General features: G+C 54.3%; 1 protein-coding gene across 1 annotated transcript; it reads right to left on the reverse strand.

Annotated features, from left to right (window-relative positions):
• Nucleotides 1-488: 488 nt before the first annotated feature.
• On the reverse strand, nucleotides 489-8,427 carry CA3H2orf50 (chromosome A3 C2orf50 homolog). The gene is made up of 4 exons (XM_042982498.1): nucleotides 8,153-8,427; nucleotides 4,692-4,731; nucleotides 2,459-2,685; nucleotides 489-816 (listed from the first exon to the last, which is right to left on the reverse strand). The coding sequence occupies exons 1-3, from the start codon at nucleotides 8,380-8,382 to the stop codon at nucleotides 2,494-2,496; spliced, it is 462 nt and encodes a 153-aa protein (XP_042838432.1). The 5' UTR covers nucleotides 8,383-8,427; the 3' UTR covers nucleotides 489-816; nucleotides 2,459-2,493.
• Nucleotides 8,428-20,219: the final 11,792 nt, after the last annotated feature.

Here is a 20,219-nt window from a genome sequence, read left to right on the forward strand (position 1 = left end):
GCTGGCTTGGTACCCACTTCTCCTCCTGGCCCATCCAGCCTTCTTCGTGCCGCTCCAAAGGAGACATATAGCAGATGCCCCGTGGCCCCGATCTTCTTGGCTCCCAGTGGGTGATGTGGCCAGTTTGTGGGAAGGTAGAAGCAGGCATCCTCTCAAGAAGAGGGCAGACGTGGCAGGGAAGGGAAGGTACAGCTGGCCGGCCGTGAGGAGGGGTCTCCCGTGATGGTACCACGCACAGGCCGGGTGCAGAACGAGGCTATTCCCCAGGGCTCTCTGTTCAGCGCTGGTCTCCCGGCTGCCTCCCCCCCCGTCCCCCCCCCCCGCCCCCCGTGCCTTGCAGCCCTTTCTGGCACTGTCTCTCCCATCCACCAGAAAAGCCCTCCCCTCCCCCATCTCCCTGACCTTTCCTCCAGGACCAGCTCAGTTTACAAAGAACTAACTATTGCCCAAAGGCCCTCATGGAATTGGTCAGATCCTCTGCATCGTAGTTGGGACGATTATTCAGCCAAGATTTGCCTTCTGATGCTCCCGCTGTGGGCAGAGTGTGCTTTCTTGCCCTCGTGAGGCTGGGCTCGGCCGCGTGACTTGCTTAGCCGATGAAACGTCAGTGGACGTGTGCACGCAGAAGCCTCGCGTGTGCCATGAGAACATGTCCCAGGAAGCCGTGGGTCCGAGATAATGAGAGACATATGGACGGGCTTGGACCCCACCTGCAGCTTCGAGCCAAGTCCAGCCGAGCCAGTCAAGATCATGGGGACCCGGGAGCCAGAGACGGAGTGGGATGTCACTCAGCACGACTGCAACCAACGCATGCACCTGTAAACCGGCAGGATTCGGTACCCCCTGCACCCCTGCGTGCCCAGAGGTACAGCCCTGAGCTGGCGAGGTCCTGGCAATCAGTCCCTCCTCCCCCATTTTATAGCTGTGGAGACTGAGGCCCGGAGAGGAGAGGGTGGTGAGTCAGGCATCAGCCTGGCTCTTCGCCAGCTGTGGGACCCTGGCCGGACGGAATGGAGTCTTTGGCTTAGTCTCCAAACCTCTCAAATGGTGACAATGATCCTTAAAAAGAGACCATTCAGGTCCTGTGCCAAGCGCAGAGCCTGTGCTCAACAATCGCATTGTCCGTTAAGTGGCTGTTCTCCCAGGGAGTGGCGGAGCCCACGCCTGTCCCCGGGCCTCCCTCCCTCCCTCCAGGGGCAGGCAGAGAAGCTCTGGATTCTGGATGATTCCCTCTGGTCTGTTGGGCTCCTCTCCCCGCATCTGCATTTAACCTCGACCCTTCCCACCTCCTGGGAGTTCCCAGAATATCTCCTGCTTCACCCTCTCTCTCAAATGGAAATAAGACCCCATCCGGGGGCGCCTGGGCGGCTCAGTCGGTTGAGCGGCCTACTTCGGCTCAGGTCACGAACTCACTGCTCCTGAGTTCGAGCACCCCGTCACGCTCTGTGCTGACAGCTCAGAGCCTGGAGCCTGCTTCGGATTCTGTGTCTCCACCTCTCTCTGCCCCTCCCCCGCTCGTCCTCTGCCTCTCTCTGTCAGAAATAAATAAACATAAAAAAGACCCCATCCGGACCCCAGGCGCCCAGCTCCCCTTTCCTGCTGTGGCTGAGCCCGGGCCCAGGCCCCTCCGTGTCCTCCCCGGAGCACAGAGGGCTTGGAGTGGGTCCGGGTCACAGGCTCCCAGGGGCAGCTGACGGGGCCTCAGCTCGGGCTCCGTGGGACGGCTCCTCCCGGCTCAGCTCCAGCCTGACCGTGACCTCACAGACCATCACGCGGGGACGAGGGAGACGGAGAGACTGACCCGGGAGCGGACCTCTCCGCGGCCCCTGTGTGGGGACCCGCATCTTCCCTGGATGGTTGGCCGGGATGCTACTCTCCCTCCCAAAAGAGGGGCGTCCTCCGCAAACACACCCTCAGGCCATGGTCCGGGGGCTGCTCTGAGCGGAAGCTCATTTCAACCTTATAAAATCAGTACTTTTATTACCTCTATATGTGGTGGCAGAAAACCTGGCCCACCGGTGGCGCCCATGTCTTAATCCCTGGGGCCCGCGGATATGTTACCCTACATGCAAGAGGCCTTTGGCCTCCAGAAACAAACCAGGCCCGGGCACACCCAGCGCGGTGAGATCATACATATGTGCTGTTTTCTGTCACTCGCTGGGTGGCCATTCGTTAAGGGGAAACAAACGCACCGGGCTACAGGTGGGGACACGGAGGCACGGAGGGTTCGAACAACCTGTTCAACGCCACACAGGGCCCATCACCAGCCTTGCGAGGGAGTCCCAACCGCCGCCTGCTCTATGACCCTGGGCGAGTTCCTGGGGTCCTTCTGATATCGTGTGTGAAGATGGGCCAGTGCGGCGCTCGCAAGGGCCGCGCGGGAGGGAGGGCGGGGCTGGTTGACACGCGTGGGCGGTTGACCCGGGCCGCGGCCTCCCCGCGCCACTCGCACACCCACCTGGGGCAGGCCCGCCGGCCCTGGCCCTCCTCCTCCTACACGGGCTGCAGCTCGGCTTCCAGCTTCTTCTTCCGGACCCCCTCCACGAAGAAGAAGTCCATGCCGATGAGGGTTTGCCCCAGGGGCGTGTCCACCCTGCTGCCCACAACCTGGTTCGTGGAACTGGGGACTGCGTCGGAAAAGAAAGGCACGTTCTCCGGCAACGTCACAGGCGCCTTCTTCTCGCCCTGAGAGCGGGGACAGTTTGTGTCACAGGCGGCAGGGAAAGCAGGAGAGGCCTGCAGGCGGCCAAGCCCTTAGCAGGGAAGGGGACGCAGGGAGCAGGGGGCAGGTGGCCTCAGCAGGCTGCCTTCTCCGGCTGCTTCCGTCCCAGTTCTGACCTGGGAGCCCAGAAGGGTCACGAGACTCCTCATCTATCGCCAAATGCGTCTTCCTCACCCGGGGCTCCCTACCTCGGCCGCTCCCCTGACCCCTTCGCTTTGATGCTTGACCTCCAGGGACCCGGGAGGGACCGGGTCTGACTCCTCTCTCTATCCCCGTGACCTGAGACACTGCCTCACGTCCGGTGGGAGGGCAGAGGGTTGGTTTCGGGGTGAGCTTTTACTCGAAGTCTAACACACACGCAGGAAGGTCCCCAAATCGTGCCCGTGCAGCTCCACAAGCCGCCACGACGTGGGCCTATCTGGGCAGCCGCACCCAGATTGAGAAATGACCACAGGACCCGGACACGCTTCCTCCCGACCCCGCAGCCAGTCTCCACCCCCGACGCGTCCCGGGCTCCCTCTCTAATTCCCGGGTTTTGCCCGGTGTTGAACTTTGTCTTATCTTTTATCTTAAAAAGACCGTGGCTCCTTTCTCCCTGAATGTTTTCCGGGTTCATCCACATTTTTCTGGGTGTGGCTGCGGCGCATTCTTTGCCCTTGCTACCCCGCGTGCCACTGCGTGGCTTGCACGAACATTCCCCATCATTCACCCCTGCTGCCGCCGACGGCATGGGGGTCGATTCCCAGTCTGGGGGTGCCGCTCTGGACATTTGTGCACGTGTTTCTGGTGACTTCTGTGACCGAAAGGTGAGTAAATGCATGAGCTGAGAACAATCGGGTGAGCCCTTGTTTAAACAAGGGTTAACTCCGTGCTACCCTGTGTCAAATAGAAGTTGCAGGGCCAGTGAAATAATAGGATGCTGGCTTTCACTGAGGAAGGCCCGTGCCCGGGTGGCCCCACCTTTGGACGTGACGCGGGTTTCGGTGATCGGGTGGCTAACACCTAGCTCCTGGCAGGGGGACTCCGGGGGCTGGGAGCCCAGACCAGGAGCTCAGTGTAGGATTTCAGGTCTCATGATTCATTCTCCCATTGGGTCACTCCTCCGACATTAACGGAGAGCCAACTATTTTTTGGACGCTGGGGGGTAGGGCACAGCTGGCGGGTGGGGTACAGCGATGAAGCCATCTTTGTCCCTTCTCAGGGAGCCCACTGCCTGGTGAAACTGAGCACTGAAACACGACGCGCTCTACTAAAGGAGGGGGTTGGATACGCTGGCCAGTCAAGAACAGAGTGATCTGATTGAGCCCGCTCAGGAAGGACAGATGTCACAGGAGGAGGCACTTGAGTGGGGTCTTGAAGGATGACCAAGACTTAAGAGCCCCTCACGCGGACAAGGTGGGAAGGGCACGCCAGGCAGGGGAACAGCATGCACAGAGGCCTCACCAAAACAGCGTGTAGGTCAGCGTGGGGAGGCAGGCAGGGCTAGATCGCGAGAAGCATTGTAAGCCACCCCGAGACACGCAGATTTATTGAAGGATTTTAAGCGGGGGAGGGATATGGCCAGTTTTGTGGCTTGGGAAAATTACTCCGGTAGCAATATGGAGGATGGATCGGAGGTGGCGATGTTAAAGCGGGGAATTGGTTTACAAATATGCCCGCCCAAGCTCATTCTCCATACGGAAAACACCGCATACCCCTCACTACACATGGCTGACGTCCTCATACGGGGGAAAACATTTCTAGTTGGTTCATCTTCATAAAATCAAGAAACACTGGGGAGAACTAACACCTAAATGCTCAAAGCATTTTCTCTTCCCCTGGCCCCGAGTGTCTTGAAACAAGAGAGTATTTTTGTTTTTGCCTCTGCACATTCCAGCATCTAACACACAGTAGGTCCTCAATCAATGTCAGATGAGTGCGGGGACGTTCCCGGTTCGAGGGTGCGAGACAGGAACATCGCTGGCCTTACCAGGGGATCATAGTCTTTCAGGAAACTCCAGTTCTGAGCCCTGGAAAGGAAAACACGTGGGCAGTGTTACATCTCCCTGTGGCATTTTTTATACGGGACTTTCGCGGCCTCAAGGGAATGAGTCGAGGCCGCTGATGCACGTGTTACGTCATGGAGGAGGTTCCGCGATCAAGTGAAACAAACACGGAAAACGCAGCCGGTGCGCGTCCTGTAGAACGAACAAATATTTCCAGCATTCCTGACGTCTCCTTGGGTGGAATGAACGGTGCCAGGGGACGTAGCCCGCGGTGAGAAACCCAGTGGTGCAAGTCCCCCCCCCCCCCCCACCGTGTGCCTCTGCATCTTTAGGGCCACAGGGGAGCCCCCGAGTATTTTGTGAAGAAAAACCAGTTTCCGCTCACCCACTGCGCGTCCAGTGCGCACGCAGAGGAAGGCGGGAAGGGGCAGGGGACAGGGACAGACACAGGGATCGCGAGGAGAAGGGCGTTACCTGTGTTGCTAGGGTAATTTTTATTTTAATCTGTTCCTAAGGAGTTGAACAATTCCATAAGACATAATAAAAACAGGCTTCTGTGCCCCAGTCCTCACAGCAGCCCCCGAGCGCCCCCAGCCTGGGGTCAAGTTTCCACGGCTTTGGCTGTTTCTTTGGGCGTCTCGCCACCATGTTCTGGAACAATAAACCTAGGTTGCCATTTCTTGAGTTTTTGAAACTGTAAGCGTACCTGTGGACTTTCAATTATGGGAGATTTTGAGTCAGCTCTCTTGCCCCTTTCCTTCCCCTCACTTCCTCCAAAATTATTCTGTGCTAGATTTTGGCTCAATTGATATGTATTGTTTACATCCTTGGGTTTCTGTAAATGATCTTCATGGAACAACTACCTAAGATCATATGAGCTCAGTTCCTTGTACGGCTTAAAATTTTTTCTAGGGTTCATAATCACATCTTGTCCCTGTTTTCTTTTTTCGAGAGAAAGAGAGAGAAAGAGAACAAATGGGAGAGAGACAGAGGGAGAGAGAGAATCTTAAGCAAACTCCGTGCTCAGCACTGAGCCCGACACAGGGTTGGATCCCATGACCCCGGGATCATGACTTGAGCCAAAATCAAGAGTCGGACGCTCAACGGACTGAGCTACCCAGACGCCCCTCCCATTTTTTGTCCTTTGTTTTTTTAGCTTTTTCTGTTCATATCACTGATTCCAAACCCTCCAACAAAATTGTGAAGCCCCTTGCGGCATGATTTTCTGCACAATCAGATGCAACAGGTAATCAGCTGTCTCTCTCACATTTGTTCCCCGGAGGCCACCGTCCAGGAGCCCGGGTCGCCCAGTGCCCACCGGGGCTGCTGCCCAGGACCTGCTCCTGCCGTCCCGACCTCCACTCCGGGGATTCTCTCTTTCTGAATCCCGGGCCTTCCTTCCTTGTTCACTCTCCTGCCGTGGAGCACAGCCTCCAGTGTCTGTGGAGGCATGCATTTCTTTGGTTCTAGAAAGTTCTTGGACATTTTCTCCTCAAATATTTCATCTCTCCCAGTCTCTCCTTGGGGAGCTCTGGTGAAGGGTATGTTGGTTCTGTTCTCTAGGGTTCTGATCCCTCCGTGGGGTCCCGCTCCTTGTCTTTCTGAGTAATTGCAACGCGTCTATCTGAGTTTATGAATTCTCATTCCTGTTGTGTTTTTTGTATTTCCACGTTACAGATTTTTATTTCTAGAGGCTCTTTTTGGTTGTTCTCCAAGTTGTCTGATTGTTCAAAGTCCATGCTCAGACTTTGAACTGAGTCTCCTGTGTATAGCCATCTGGAGACATCTGGAACCTTCCTGCCCGAGCCTTCCCTGGGGGCCTGTCTCCCCTCTGCCCTTCTATGCCGCACTCTCCCCACTCTGCCCGTTTATTTCCTTCCATCTTCCCCAAGTGTCCTGACCCTCCCCCCCACCATCACCCCCTTTCCTGTCACGAGGGAGCCATGTTTCAATAGCTTTGGTTTTGAGTTGACAGAAGGCATGGGCCTTGGCCTCAGAGCCTGGCTAAGACTTAGCGGGAGGCAGCAGGGTATGAGGAGAGAACGCGGGGCCCCTGTCCTGGCTTTGCCTGCAGCCCGCTTCGCTTGCTGTGTGGCCCTGACGAGGTCACTGTGTTCTTGGGCCCTCAGTTTCTCTGTCTGTAAAACCCCAGGAGGTTGGTTTACCGAGCACCTGTGAGTCGAGGTCTGCTGTGAGTGCAAAATATACAGACCAGATTTCACAGACTTGGTACAAAGAAGAATGACAAGTATCTCTTTAATTCTTTTTAAAATATTGACTGCATGCCCAAAAGATAATATTTTCGGTAAGATATGTTGTTAAGAGGTGCCTGGGTGGCTCAGTCGGTTGAGCGTCCGACTTTGGCTCAAGTCATGACCTCACAGTTCGTGAGTTCAAGCCCCGCATCTGGCTCGCTGCTGTCAGCCCAGAGCCCCCTTCCGATCCTCTGTCCCACCCCCACCCCCCACTCCCTGCCCCTCCCTCATTCTCTCTCTCTCTCAAAAATAAATAAAAAACACAAAAACGTGTGTTATTAAAATGGATTTCCCTAATTTCTTGTTACATTTTTTAAGGTCGCTACTAGAATATGGAAAAGTACGCCTGTGACTCGTATTTCTGTTGGGCTGAACGGTTCTGGATTTCCCTCAACCCTGTCCTCTTGGTTTCTGGGACCCTTTCTTCTCTGGCAGCCTTTCTCAGTCTCCTGGCTACTTTCCGCCCAGCGAGTGAACGTTGCCAGCTCTGTGCTATGACCTCACCGCTGGAGACCCCTCATGCCCTTCCAGGGAAAGCTTATCACCTTTCCAGGGCCAGTTTCTTTTCTTTCTGTTCACCGGTTTCCTTTTTGGTTCACTCGAGATCAAATCCACGTCATAAGGTTCATCCTCCTACAGTGTGTGGTCCAGTGGTTTCCGGTATATTTGTGCACCATCACCAGGGCCTCTCTCCCCACAACACAGTCACACTCTACTTTTTCGTCTGTCCGCTAGCTCCTTGGCCGCCCTGTCCTGAGAGTGCACGCTCCGGGAGCCAGGTCCAGGCCGTCCCGTGCCGCGGCCCGACAAGGTGGCCCTCCTAACGGCATCTGGACCGAGTGGTGCCTGCAGGGATGTCCTTCCCCTGTTCCGAGGGCCAGGGCTCCCCCAGAAAGCCGCCCCCCCCCGTGTCCTGGCCGGCCCCCCGCAGTCAGTCCTGGGAGCGCCAGCCAGAGGGGTCACTCCAAAGGCAGACGGGACCCCAGAATGAACGAGGCGGGTCACCTGGCCCCTGCCCACCTCTCCCACCCTCCGGCTCAAGTCCGGCCAAGGCATGTGCTCCCGGCCCCCTGGCCCCGAGCACTTCTCCATCAACACCGTTTGCCTGGCTTACTCCTTCTCATCTGTCTCTCTGTTTCCAGAAGCTTCCTAGACCCTGAGTTGGGCTGGGGGTCAGGCAGAGCACTCACCAGCGCCGCTGGCCCCGTCTCTCGGCCTCCAGGAGCTCCCTCCACAGTTGATCCTGCTGCACACCATCAGTTCTGGGGGCCTGGGGGGCTCGGCGACCGCCAGCGAGACCCCTGCTCACTGCGGGGCCGCTCTGGGCAGTGGGGGTGTGTAAGGCAGACGGCCTGGTGGAGGGGAGCCGGTACCCAGCGGATGTGGTTCTCTGGAACCCAGGGTGGGGGTGACTCCCCATGGATCCGTGTGTGTGTGTGTGTGTGTGTGAGAGAGAGAGAGAGAGAGAGAGAGAGAGACTGAGAGAGACAGAGGGAGGGAGAGGGAGAGAGAAAGAGACAAAAAGACAGAGAGACTGAGAGAGAGGGAGAGAGACAGAGAGACTCCTGTCTGAGCTCGGAACCCTCCTGGGACCCCCCACCCTCTGAACCCCAGGGGAGCCTGGCAGGGGTCTGCCCCTCAAGACCCCAAGCTCAGAGTGGTGGGACAGCCCTTGAGCCCAGCTTCGTTTTCAGCCTCTGTCTGTGTTGACTGTTGCCCTGGGAACTGGGCGGCACCCACGTGAGCTCAGGAAAGAAAAGGAAGGGCGTGTATGTGTGTGTGTGTGTGTGTGTGTGTGTGCGCGTGCGAGATGTCTGTGCGAGGCCCAACTCAGCTGCCCCTCAGTTCTGTCCCCTGCCCGCCTGGCTGGAGACCTCAATATGGCATAGGGGGAGAGGGATCAAATACGGAGAGGGATCAAAGCCCAGACTTCCGGGGCGGTGAGAAAAGACACCTGTTTTGGCTCCCAGACAGGATGTGGGGGTTTGGGCCCAGCCTCCCAACTGCCACATGACCCTGAGCAGCCCCTGCCCCTTTGGGAGCCTGGGAACTGGCAACACTAATCCTTTCGGCTCCCCCGTGGATGCAGGGCTCCCGTGAGAAGGTGGACGAAGTGCGGACGACAGGGCACAGGCCGGGTACCGGTGTGATGCGCCCTTCTCCCTGGAGGAGGTGTGAGCCTGTGGCAGGCAAGGGCAAATTAGTGATACTGTGCGATGAGTGCCTGTTCTGGCTCCGCAGAGCTGGAGGGTTTGCAAAGCACTATCCGTTATCTTGCCGAACCCTCCCAATCATCCAAGGCAGGTATTTCCAACCCCGTTCCACAGATGAGGACACCGAGGCCCTCCCCAGCAAGATTAAGTGACTGCCCAAGGTCACTCAGTCACTAACTGAGGCTTGGCCTTGAGTTTGGATCCTCTGAAGGAAACAAGGAGAACCGGCAGGCGGGGATTCCGGTTCTGAACCTCTGGCTGCGACTCTGCCCCGACCCAGTGTGGCCCGGATTGCTCTGCGGCCCGGGCCTCTTCTCGTGTGGCTCAGTTGGCCTCCTCAGACACCCCTCCCCCGTGGCTTCTGCTCCCAGAACTAATGCTCCCAGGTCTCTCGGCTTTTGGCCGTCCCCCGCCACTGGCAGACCCTCCTCTCTTTCCTTGAAGCTGTTCTGGGGGCCGATGGAGCTGGGCGCGGCGCTCACGGCTCTGCATAGCTGGGAAATAGACTCGTAGACGACTAGGTGCAGACAAAGCCACACTCCACAGAGGTGTGCACAGGGCGCCCCGGGGTGTGCGGACAAGTTCAGCCAATGCACCTGAGCTCGCACTGGATTCTGTTTTCACGAGAGAGGCACCAAGGAGAGGTGAAGAGAACTTGCCAGGTGGAAAAATTGGGGAAAGCACAAATGCAGGGATTGGGGAAAGCACAAATGCGGGGATTCCAAATCGGTATCGGGGGGAGGTGAGAGAAGGGAGGTCTGAGGCTGGTGAGTGGGGCCCCCGGCCACAGGTGTCGGAGCTGTGCCCCGAGTTAGTGCACAAGGGGGAGACCCTGCTGGCTTGAAGCCCCAGGGGGTTGCAGGGCAAAGAAGCATCAGGAAAGGACAAGAAGCTGGGGAGTGACCACCGCGGGGGCCCAGGTGAGAGGCGGTGAAGCCCACACTGGTTGGTGGGGGGGGCGCAGAGGGCTGGAGCAGAGATGGGGTGACAGCCGCCAGCACTTGCCTGAGGGGGCGGCTGAGTGTTGTGACCTTCTGGAACAAAACCAGCCCAAAAGCAGAGGCTGTGGGGTGGGTGGAGTCTGTCTCTTCTCTCTCCTCTGTTCTTGCTCCAGAGCTGGGACAAGCAGGCTGGCGTTCAGTGACCTTGACGTTTTTCCCAATGAAGATGAACTGGGTGGAACCCCGGGGGCCCAGAAACAGGCTTTCTTGGTGGCTATTGTCTCTTTGGTGTCTGTGCCCTCGGCACAGCTGGGACAGGTCTCTGCTTTGCCAAGGAGTGGCAGCTCCTACCTCCTGGAACCTCTGGAAGGGGCCCCATGAGCGTGTTTAGAGACGGCCTGCCGCGTGGGACACCTCTTGTAAGGCCAACCACAGGCTGTGACGTAGAGCAGCTTGGAACAGCCTGGAATAGCCATGTGGTTTGCTCAGATACTTTGGCCCAGGTCCCCTGGCCACATGCTCCGGAGACAAGGAACAGGACCAACAAGGCCAGCAGGTGCTTCCAGGATGAACCAGGGCTTGGTGAGTGTAGAGGTTGAATATTTCTGTGGGGGCTGGCTTTTCATTTAACTTAGAAACCATTTCAGACTGACCGATGGTAGAGGGATGGAAATGTGACAAAGCGAATAGAACAAAATATTCATTGTAGAATATAGGTGATGGGTATATAGGTGTTCACGGTACCATTCTTTCAGCGCTTCTATGAGTTTGACATTTTTCAAAATAAAATGTGGGGGGCATGGGGCGCCTGGGTGGCTCAGTGGGTAGAGCGACCGACTTCGGCTCAGGTCATGATCTCACAGCTCGTGGGTTCGAGCCCCGCTCTGGGCTCTGTGCTGACAGCTCGGAGCCTGGAGCCTGCTCCTGATTCTGTGTCTCCCTCTCTCTCTGCCCCTAACCCACTCACATTCTGTCTGTGTCTCTCTCAAAAATAAATAAACATTAAAAAAATTAAAAAATGTGGGGGGCTTGGGGGAGATTTCACCTGCCGGTGCTGCTTGAACACATTCTGTTTCCTCAGTCACTGACCTGGAAAAGTGTTCAGATCCACTCTGGGTGGGTGTCACTGAGCCCAGCCTGGAGGGAATCAGGACACTGGGTTCCAGTGTCCAATGACTCTTCCAATGACTTGCTGGGTGTCCTTGAGCAAGTCATTGCCCCTTCCACACCCCACATCTTGAGACTTAACTTTATATACAACTCTCTCCAGGACAGGACAAAAATCCCTGGATTTGGGGGTTTGCTGGGGCTGTATTTTAATGGGTTTCTCGCAACCCTAAGGACCTTAACGTAGGTTCTGGTAGAACTCTACAGCCTAGCCTCTGATGTGCAGTGACAGGTGGGGCCCCACTGGGCCAAGTGCCAGCAACAGGGGAGAATTCGCTAAACCGGGTGGGGTGGAGCCTCAGGGGCAAGCGTGGGTGGGGCTGGCCCGAGGAGCCCCGCCCACTTCCTGTAGACCCCGCCCTTTCCCCAATTGGCTGGCGGAGGGCGGGTCCCTAGGGAGAGCTCTCCCCTGCAGGGCAGCGCCCAGGGGCCTCAGGGAGCCGGTGCAGAGATGGGGTTGCGATTGTTGGGAACGAGAGAAATGAGGGTCAGGGGCAGGGCGGTGGGGCTCCAGGAAGCAGGGGCTGCGGTGGGGAAAGTGTTTGCTTGTGTAGTTTAGGCTTCCCTCTTGTGCCCTGGAACGCCGACCCGGATAAAAATTTTGGCTTAACCCCAACCTCCATTTCCCCCCAGGCGCACACCCTGAACGCTTTATCCAAGGAGATGAAAGCCAGAGGACTTGGGGCCACCTTTCACACCTTTCCAGAGGCTCCTACCAAGTCCCCAGAGAGTTCTGAGTTCATCCCTACGGCGACGGTCAAGGTTAATTTATTTGTGGATAAGTCCACACCCCCGTGGCATCCCAGGCCATTTTCACTTTGGAAGAGTCCCTTTTGATCTTACTGTTTGTTATTTCTTTGCTGTCAGTGTACCCACCGTTTTGTATTCAGCTTCAAAAAAGTTAACATCGGAAACACCTTTTCATGTGTTTCTCCGTGATCTTTATACATCTCACTTTAATCCGTTTCTTAGAATTGATGTGACATAATTTACTTAGCCATTTTCCCTCTTCCTGGGCATTTACTTTGTTTCCGGATTTAGCATGAGCTCCGGTGAATATCTTTGTGCCTCTTTCTGTGGAACTGTTTCAACAGGACATATTCCCAAAATGGGATGACGGAGGCAGAGGATAGGGACATCTTAATGACACGCAGTATACAGGGCAATGTTGCTCTCCAGCCAGGCATGAGTGTGTCAGCTTTGCTGGTCCCGCCAGAACTGGAAGCTGGGTGTCGATAGGGGTCTCTGAGACCACCCCCAGGTCGATGATTTGCTGGGAGGACTCCCAGGACTCAGCATATGGCGGTGCTCATGGCTCTGATTTATTTTGGCCAGAGGAAAGGAAGTCGAATCAGGAAAGAGAAAGGCACATGAGACGAAGTCCAGAGGAAACCAGGCAAAAGCTTCTAAACCCTCTCCTGTGGAGTCACTTGGGCCACACCGCCCAGCAATGAATTGTGGCAACGTGTGTGTCAAAGATTGTCGACCAGGTAGGTTCCTTAGAGAGTCAGCTCCCCGGGCTTTCACTGGGGGCAAGTCACATAGGCACCTCGTGTAGCACGTCCCCAAATTCCAGATTCCCAGAAGGAAAGCAGGTTCTCAGCAGGAATATCGTAGCACAGCGTAGGCATAGGGAGCCTATTATCAGGGAATGGAGGGAACCCTCCCAAAATCTGGGTTCCCAGATACCAGTGAAGGGCCAATCTTGCAAGCAGGCCTTTCTTGAGGACAGTGGTCTCAGCCACACTGTGTTAACTATTTTGCACTTTCGTGATTTCGCTTTCTAACACTTAACTAGTCCCCATTTTCCCCACGAACATCCTTGATAATTTTCAGCAGTTAGGCACTCTATACCAACCTAGGCTCTGGGAGGTAATATAAATATTCCTTGATAGACATTTACGTTAACGATAATAATTGTCAGGGAGCCTGGGTGGCTCAGTGGATGAAGCATCTGACTCTTGATCTCAACTCAGGTCATGATCTCAGGGTTGTGAGTTCAAGATCCACGTTGGGATCTGCATTGGGCACGAAGCCTACTTAAATAATAATAATTGCATAGCACTTCAGGTCGGAGAATATGTCTGCATTTCTCACCGGAGTATAACTGCCTCCTAGGGGTGGTTGATCATATCTGGATTTGGTGCAGAGCCTGTGTGCTCAGGAAACCATGTCCCCTACTGGTTCCATGGGCAGGAAATGAGGTGCCAGGACCAGGGCCCCTGCTGACTGCCATTTCTGATCTCTTCCTAAATTAATATTTGCAGAGGAAAAGCATCCCACATAAACAGTTTTACCTATAAACTCAGTGGTTTATATTCTGAAGACTCTGGATCCCTGGAAGTTGGGGGCACTTTAAGCACTGGAAAAAATATTCCGGGGACATCGTCTTTATTTTCTTTATTCTGTAATTTCCCACTAATGGGCAGCTGAATGCATTTTAGGAGGAAGCAGTTGAATTGGAGGTGATTGCAATGCACATCTTGGGCAGCAGGGGGCAGCATGTAGCTTTGCCTCCTCCGTCCGCTCTCAACTCTGCGGTTCCCTCCTCCTGTTCTGTTATCCCAGACCCTGTGAGAAGCCAGGCGAGATACTATGGAAATGAATGTGATGTCCAGAGAAGGGGTCCCTGAAGGAATTCAGCAGTGGCCCTGGGGGAAGCCCGTGCTTGACAAGGAGCCCTCAGGCAGCAGTGGCTCTGAGTGGAGGTGGGGGGGGGGGGTGATACCCAAATGGTCAACCACAGGTGCGGCCCAGGCACCAGCCAGAAAGGACTGGAGGCTGCCTCCAGGCCTGCAGGTGTGCAGGAGTGAGAGGTGAGAGGGGAGTCGTGGGGACGGGGAGGGGGGCGGATCGGGGGCAGCTATTTACTAGTTGGTATGAAGGAATCTCGATTTTTTTAAATTCGAGCTAAATTTTATTTTATTTTTTAAAATATAATTTATTGTCCAATTGGTTTCCGTACAACACCCAGGGCTCATCCCAACAAGGGCCCTCCTCGATGCCCATCACCCTCTTTCCCCTCTCCCCCACCCCTCGGGATCTCGATATTTAACAACGGAACCAGTGCTTAGAGGCTGATTACTGGCCCAGATGAGGTCTGCGGGGGCCTGAAGCAGATGGTGTTAGGATCCCTTCAGCCCAAGCTCTGTGGTTCCAGTGGTTTATAGGATTGGGAGTTACGAGAACAGGAGCTTTTTGCAAATCAAGGGGATGTACTACACTCTAACAGCAGGTCAGCTGCCTTGCCCTTGGCTTTCGGAGCCCCCCGTGACTGACCCAGCAGGTCTGAGCCCCAGGAGCCTGCTCTGCCAGACCTCACCCCTGCCCCCGGGCTCCCCCGAGCTCCTCCAGCTGCTCCCGACGGTCTCCCAGGTGAGAGACTGGGAGCTGGGAGCACCTGGCCAGGTACAGAGCGTGGGACTTGTGTCCGCCAGACCTCCGTCCCAGCTCCAGCCCCACCCCCGGGAGACCGTGGACGAGCCACCGTCTTCCGCCCCGACCTGGTCCTGCTGGTGAGGGCAGGATGGGAGGGTGGACGTGAGCGGCCCTGCCAACTCGGACGTGCGGGGCACATCCACGCCGAGTGTCCGTGCTCAGTTCGTTCTTCCAGGGGGAGGATCCGGTCTAGAACGTGGAAGTGGCCGAGGAGGGAGAGACCGAGGATTAAAGTCCAGCGAAGCACAACCACCACCTGGCAGCTCGCCTCCTAAGAACAAGCTCATCTGAATCTGCAGCCCGAGTAAAACAGATCACTCTACCTGTGCACCTCATCCAGTTACCGGAAGACCTGCATAGAACAAAAACTCGGAGCAAGAAGAACTCTAAAAAGAAGAAGAAGAAGAAGAAGAAGAAGAAGGGGGAAGAGGAGGAGGGGGGGAGGGGAGAAGAGGAAGACAGAGGGGGGAGGAGGAGGGGGGAGGAGGAGGGGAGAAAAAGAAGAAGAAGGAGAAGAAAGGAAGAAGGAAGAAAGAAGGAGGAGAAGAACTCTTCCTGCCTGACTGCTGCTGGACTTGAACTTAACGCCATCGGCTCTCGTGGGTCTCCAGCTCACCTACTCGTCTCTGGGGACTTGTCAGCCTCTGTGATCGTGTGGGCCAGCTCCTTACAACAGATCTATCTGTATGTATCTGGCCATCGATCTCCCTAACTCTGCGTGTCTAAATTGTACATCTTTTTCTCTAGAGAGCCCTGCGTAATAGACACGGGTCTTCCCTTCTCTGTTTTACAGATGAGGAAACAAGTCCCGAGCGTTCGGATGGGACGGTGGGAATTCAGAGTCAGAGGAACACAGGTCCACTGAAGCCGGCACCCATCTCGTCAGGTCCTAGCACCCCGCGGCCCGACTGGGGGGACGTGTAGGCCTAAGCCCAAGAGATAGGGACTCTTGCTTGTCATTCATGGGAGCCCGTAGGACACGTAGTGAATCCGCGTTACCGCAAAGATAGTCACCAGACGTACCTGGTGACACCCCCAACGTGAGGAATGGAGGCATTTTTCACACTGCAAATCTCCTGACAGGGAATCACCTCCAGGGGCCCGGATGAAGCAGCAACACAAGTTTTTCTAACACGACCTCACGGGGCTCCAGTCAACGGCGCCCACCTTCTCAGGTGTTGCCCTTGAAAAAACCCTCACTTGGAAGCCGTCAGGGAGTTCGGGACTTGAGAGCACTGGCTCCCAGTTTCCCGGGTGGGGCCAGACCGACACTTAGCCCGTCATTCCTCACTGCGACACTGGGTGGTGGTTTCCGTGGGCTCGCTGCACATCGGCCGAGGGGACTCTCGTTGGGTTCAGCCTCACGCCTAGCCGTTGGCCACCGTGCTCTGGCTGTTGGCCAGGTTCCGGGTCTGCCTCTGCGGCCTTCTGGTGAAATGCCTGAGCCCTGCAGCTTGGACGCATGAGGAGCAGATCCCCAAGGGCCGCAGTGAGCTGTCACCTCCCAGGACAAAGGCTGGGGAAGAGGACCGACTCACAGGTGTCCCCGTTCTGGGTTTGCAAAGCAGGAGGGAAAATAGGAGGACAGGCGTCTGTACATCAGTTCTAACGGGAGGGAGGCGGGGATGGGCTCAGAGGGCTTGTCCGCTCTCTCAAAACTGGAAAGTCGAGCAGCTTGGAAACGATCCCCCATCAAGTCCTCCTGGGGCCCGAGTTCTTCCTGTCGCCCCTCCCTCACTGCTCAGGTGGAAATCTGTTCTCTTCTAACCCAGGGAGGCAGGGAAGCCTTGTTAAAGGAGACGATCTGACAGTGGTTCGGAACAGGAAGTAATATTTGAAGCAAACGGTGGGGGAGTTAGCTTTCGGGCTGCAAAACCAACGTGGGCAGGAGGCTATTTCGTGCACAATTTCTTGCTGATCGTTTAGCCGATAGTAGCCCTGTTTTGATTCCGGTAGAGGCCAACAGCTGCCTCTCACACGTGGGTTCCACAAACTGGTGGGGAATCTGTAAAGCAGGAGGGGTCCTCAGGAGACCGCAAACTCAGCCGGGACCTGAGGAAGCCCCTTAAAGTGTCACAGCTGTGCACTGGAAGAAAGATGTTTGCTCCCGATCCCCAACACCAGTGGTGCGTGTGCACTCTGGGGCCCTCCCTGGTGGAGGGGTTAGTGCCTCCAGGGAAGGAGAATGTATTTGCTTTTGCATCTTGTACATTTCTGGGACCAAGTGCACTCGAAATCGGAGATGGGGAGGCCAGTTGCATTTTGCATGAGGGCTGAAATTCACTCACTGGCTTTCTGCCCTGAAAGGTGGTAAAATATGTTGGTTAAGAGCAAGCACTTAGGGGTCAGACCTGGATCGGAGCGCCAGCTCTCGCCCTCACCAACCCTCAAATGCTGAGAGTAGCTTTGCTCATGTGCAGCCGTGGAAATACAGCTCCCTTGTGGGGGTGGGCTTGGTCTAAATCCCCCTTGGCTATTTTCTAGTTTTCTTGCTAAGCCTCAGTGCCATTTCCTGGGAAGAAGGAGGTAATAATAGCGGTCACCGCAGAGGGTTAAGGCAACATGAAATGTCACAAATTCTTTATAAGGTTCTTAGCAAACTGCCCTCGGGCTAGTAAGAACAATGCTGGTCAATACGGTTCTGGTTACATTGCAGCCCCCTAGATAGATACAAGAACACCCCCGGAGTCCCCGTGGTGGGTGTATGTGGCTTGCTGCAGCAAGGGGGCGCTCCCACGGAGGAACTCAAGTCTTGGAAAGGAGCCTTGTGCCGGGCGATTCGAGGGAGAGTGTTAGTCATTTCTGCAGCTGCAACATGGCCTCGCCTGGGTTTCTTTGTTTCCTTTGTTCTGTTGGCTTCATCTGTGTCCCATTGGAAAACTTGTTTATCTCAGTTTGCCAGCCAGCAGGGCTAATTTTCACTCTCTCAGTGATTATACAGATCTCAGCGATCAAAGCCTGGGTTTCATTTCAGCCAACACAGGCTCATTCTTCCCAGTACACACCAAAACAGAACTTTCCCACAGCCTCATGACTGCACCTGTGTCCCACCTGTGCTCCCGCTCCACCAAGCTGCCCCCCACCCCTTGTGTCTGCACGCTGTTCTATTCCGGAACGCTCTCTGCTGTGCTTGGCTCGCTCTTGTCATTCAGTCGCAGCTCAAAAATCGTTCCCTTCGTGACCGCCTAATCGCGAGCTCCCACCCAGCTCTCTGATAGTCTCTGCCTCCCCCCCTGTCGGCTTTCATTTACCACTCTCAAGTCATTTTGTTCATTGTCTGTTTCCTTCACTAAAGGCAAAATGCCAGAGGTCCATCTCCAGCTACAGTGCTGCCTGGCATGTGTGGGGTGCTTAGTAAACAGTTGTGGAAGGAAGCGAGGAGGCGGGGCTATCCCCACACCTGATCCTTTCGCGTCGGCTCCATAGGATTCTAAGGGATTGGAAGGGGAGTTTGAGGTCTTGGGGTCCGGCATCCCTCTGGAGGTGGCGGTTCCTTCTGTAGCATCCTCTCCTTACCGCTGTTGGGCCATTTGCATCGAGAGCTCCACACCTTATGACATGCCCTGTGCATTTCTCGGCAATGCCTTTCTTAGAACGAGCCTGAGCTCGCTCTAAGAAAGCTTCACTGCCACAGTCAGCTTCACGGACTGGTCTCAATTCTGCCCCCTAGACCTGCTGAGAGCAAGACTCATGATGGCCCTCTCTGTAATTGAGGATGGCTCTCAGACCTCTTCCCTAAGATGAGACCCCCCCCCCCCCCCATCTCTGGACATTCCTTCCGCGGCATGGTCTCAAGGAGCGTCACTTTCCTGTCCTTATCTCAGAAACCTGAAAAATCTCAGGAGTGTCCTTCAGTACCCCTGAAATTATTTGTGATGTTTTCTGTAGGTGCAGTTTTAGGGTACAGAGAAGATCTGTCGGTTTCATCAACTTCTCAAAGGACCTCTGGACCTAGAGTGTTCCAGAAGCTTCCAGAAGCTGTAATGTGTCTACCCTGTCCCTCCGTGCAAGGTGGGTGTCTCCCTGACAATGGCCACCTACTCTAGGCAGCACTGTCTGCTCTAATGACTCCCGTGCGCCAGTTCCCCGACCCCTCACAACGCTGGTTCTCCAGCGTGTTTGATTTTCTTTCTGTGAATGAGGAAAGAGGGCCCAAAAAGGTCAGGTTTTTCTCTGTTTTGAGGCTGTGTTGTTAGATGTGTAACACTCAAGACTGTTAGACCATTCTGGTGTGCTTTTCATCATGAGATGATAAGTCTGCTGTCTTATGAAGCACATGGTCTTTTTTTTCCTATTAATATAACTATACTCATTTTCTTTTGATAAATATTTGCCTGTGATGTCTTTCCCCATCCGTTTATTTTAAATGCGAGCACTTATGTTTTAGGTAAGTCTTTTATAAACAGCATACGGCTGTCCTAAAGCAAAAAATCCAGTCTGACAGATTCTGTCTTTTAACTAGCAAGTTTAGTCCATTTTTATTGTAATTATTGATATTTTGATTTTTTCCCCCACAGTCTTACTTCCTACTTTCTGTTTAGCCTGATTTTTAAAATTTCCATTTCTTCTATTACTTTGAAATAAATGCTATTTCTCTTCTTTAGCTCTTGGAAAATTGCCTTAAAAAATTTTTTTTTTAGTGGTTGTCCTTAACGTATGTATTTAACTCAGTTTGTAAAGTTCTGCCGTTCTTCTATCCTTCACCCAAACATTTGCTACAAAAGACATAAATTTTATTTTGTTTATTTTTTAAGTTGATTGATTTATTTTGATGAGAGAGACAGGAAGGGAGAGAGACAGATCCTAAGCATGCTCTGCACTGTTATCACAGAGCCCGAGGCAGGGCTCGAACCCGTGAACTGTGAGATCATGACCTGAGCCGAAATCAAGAGTCAGATGCTTAACTGACTGAGCCACGCAGGCGCCCCATAAAATATACAAATTTTAGAATGTTTTCACTATAATCACTCGTCCGATTTTACGTGTTATTTTTGCGTGGTATTTGAGTTCCACCTTGTCTTTATTTCTCCTCAAATTAACTATAACTTTTATTTACTCAGCGCTGGTTTTGCTTTCCTGGCATATTTGCTATCTTTGCTCATTTCAGTCCTTCTTCTAGGTTTAATTTTCTTCTTTTTGAAATACTTCCTTTGGTGTTTCCTTTACTGAAGCTCTTTTGGTCAATTCATTAGTTTCTATTTCTGTAAAAATCTTAATTCTTTCCACCACTCTTTTTTTTTTTCTTCTCAAATGTATATTTAAATTCTAGTTAGTTAACACACGGCAATCCTGGTTTCAGGAGTTGAATTCAGTGATTCAACACTTGCGTACAACATCATCCCAAACGCCCGGGACCCATTTAGCCCATCCCCCCACTCCCCTCCCCTCCATCAACAGTTTGTTCTCTGTATTTAAGAATCTCTTATGGTTTGCTTCCCTCTCTGTTTTTCCCCCTCCCATATGTTCATCTGTTTTGTTTCTTAAATACCACATATGAG

Source organism: Panthera tigris, chromosome A3, assembly GCF_018350195.1.
Source record: "Panthera tigris isolate Pti1 chromosome A3, P.tigris_Pti1_mat1.1, whole genome shotgun sequence".
Taxonomy (NCBI): domain Eukaryota; kingdom Metazoa; phylum Chordata; class Mammalia; order Carnivora; family Felidae; genus Panthera; species Panthera tigris.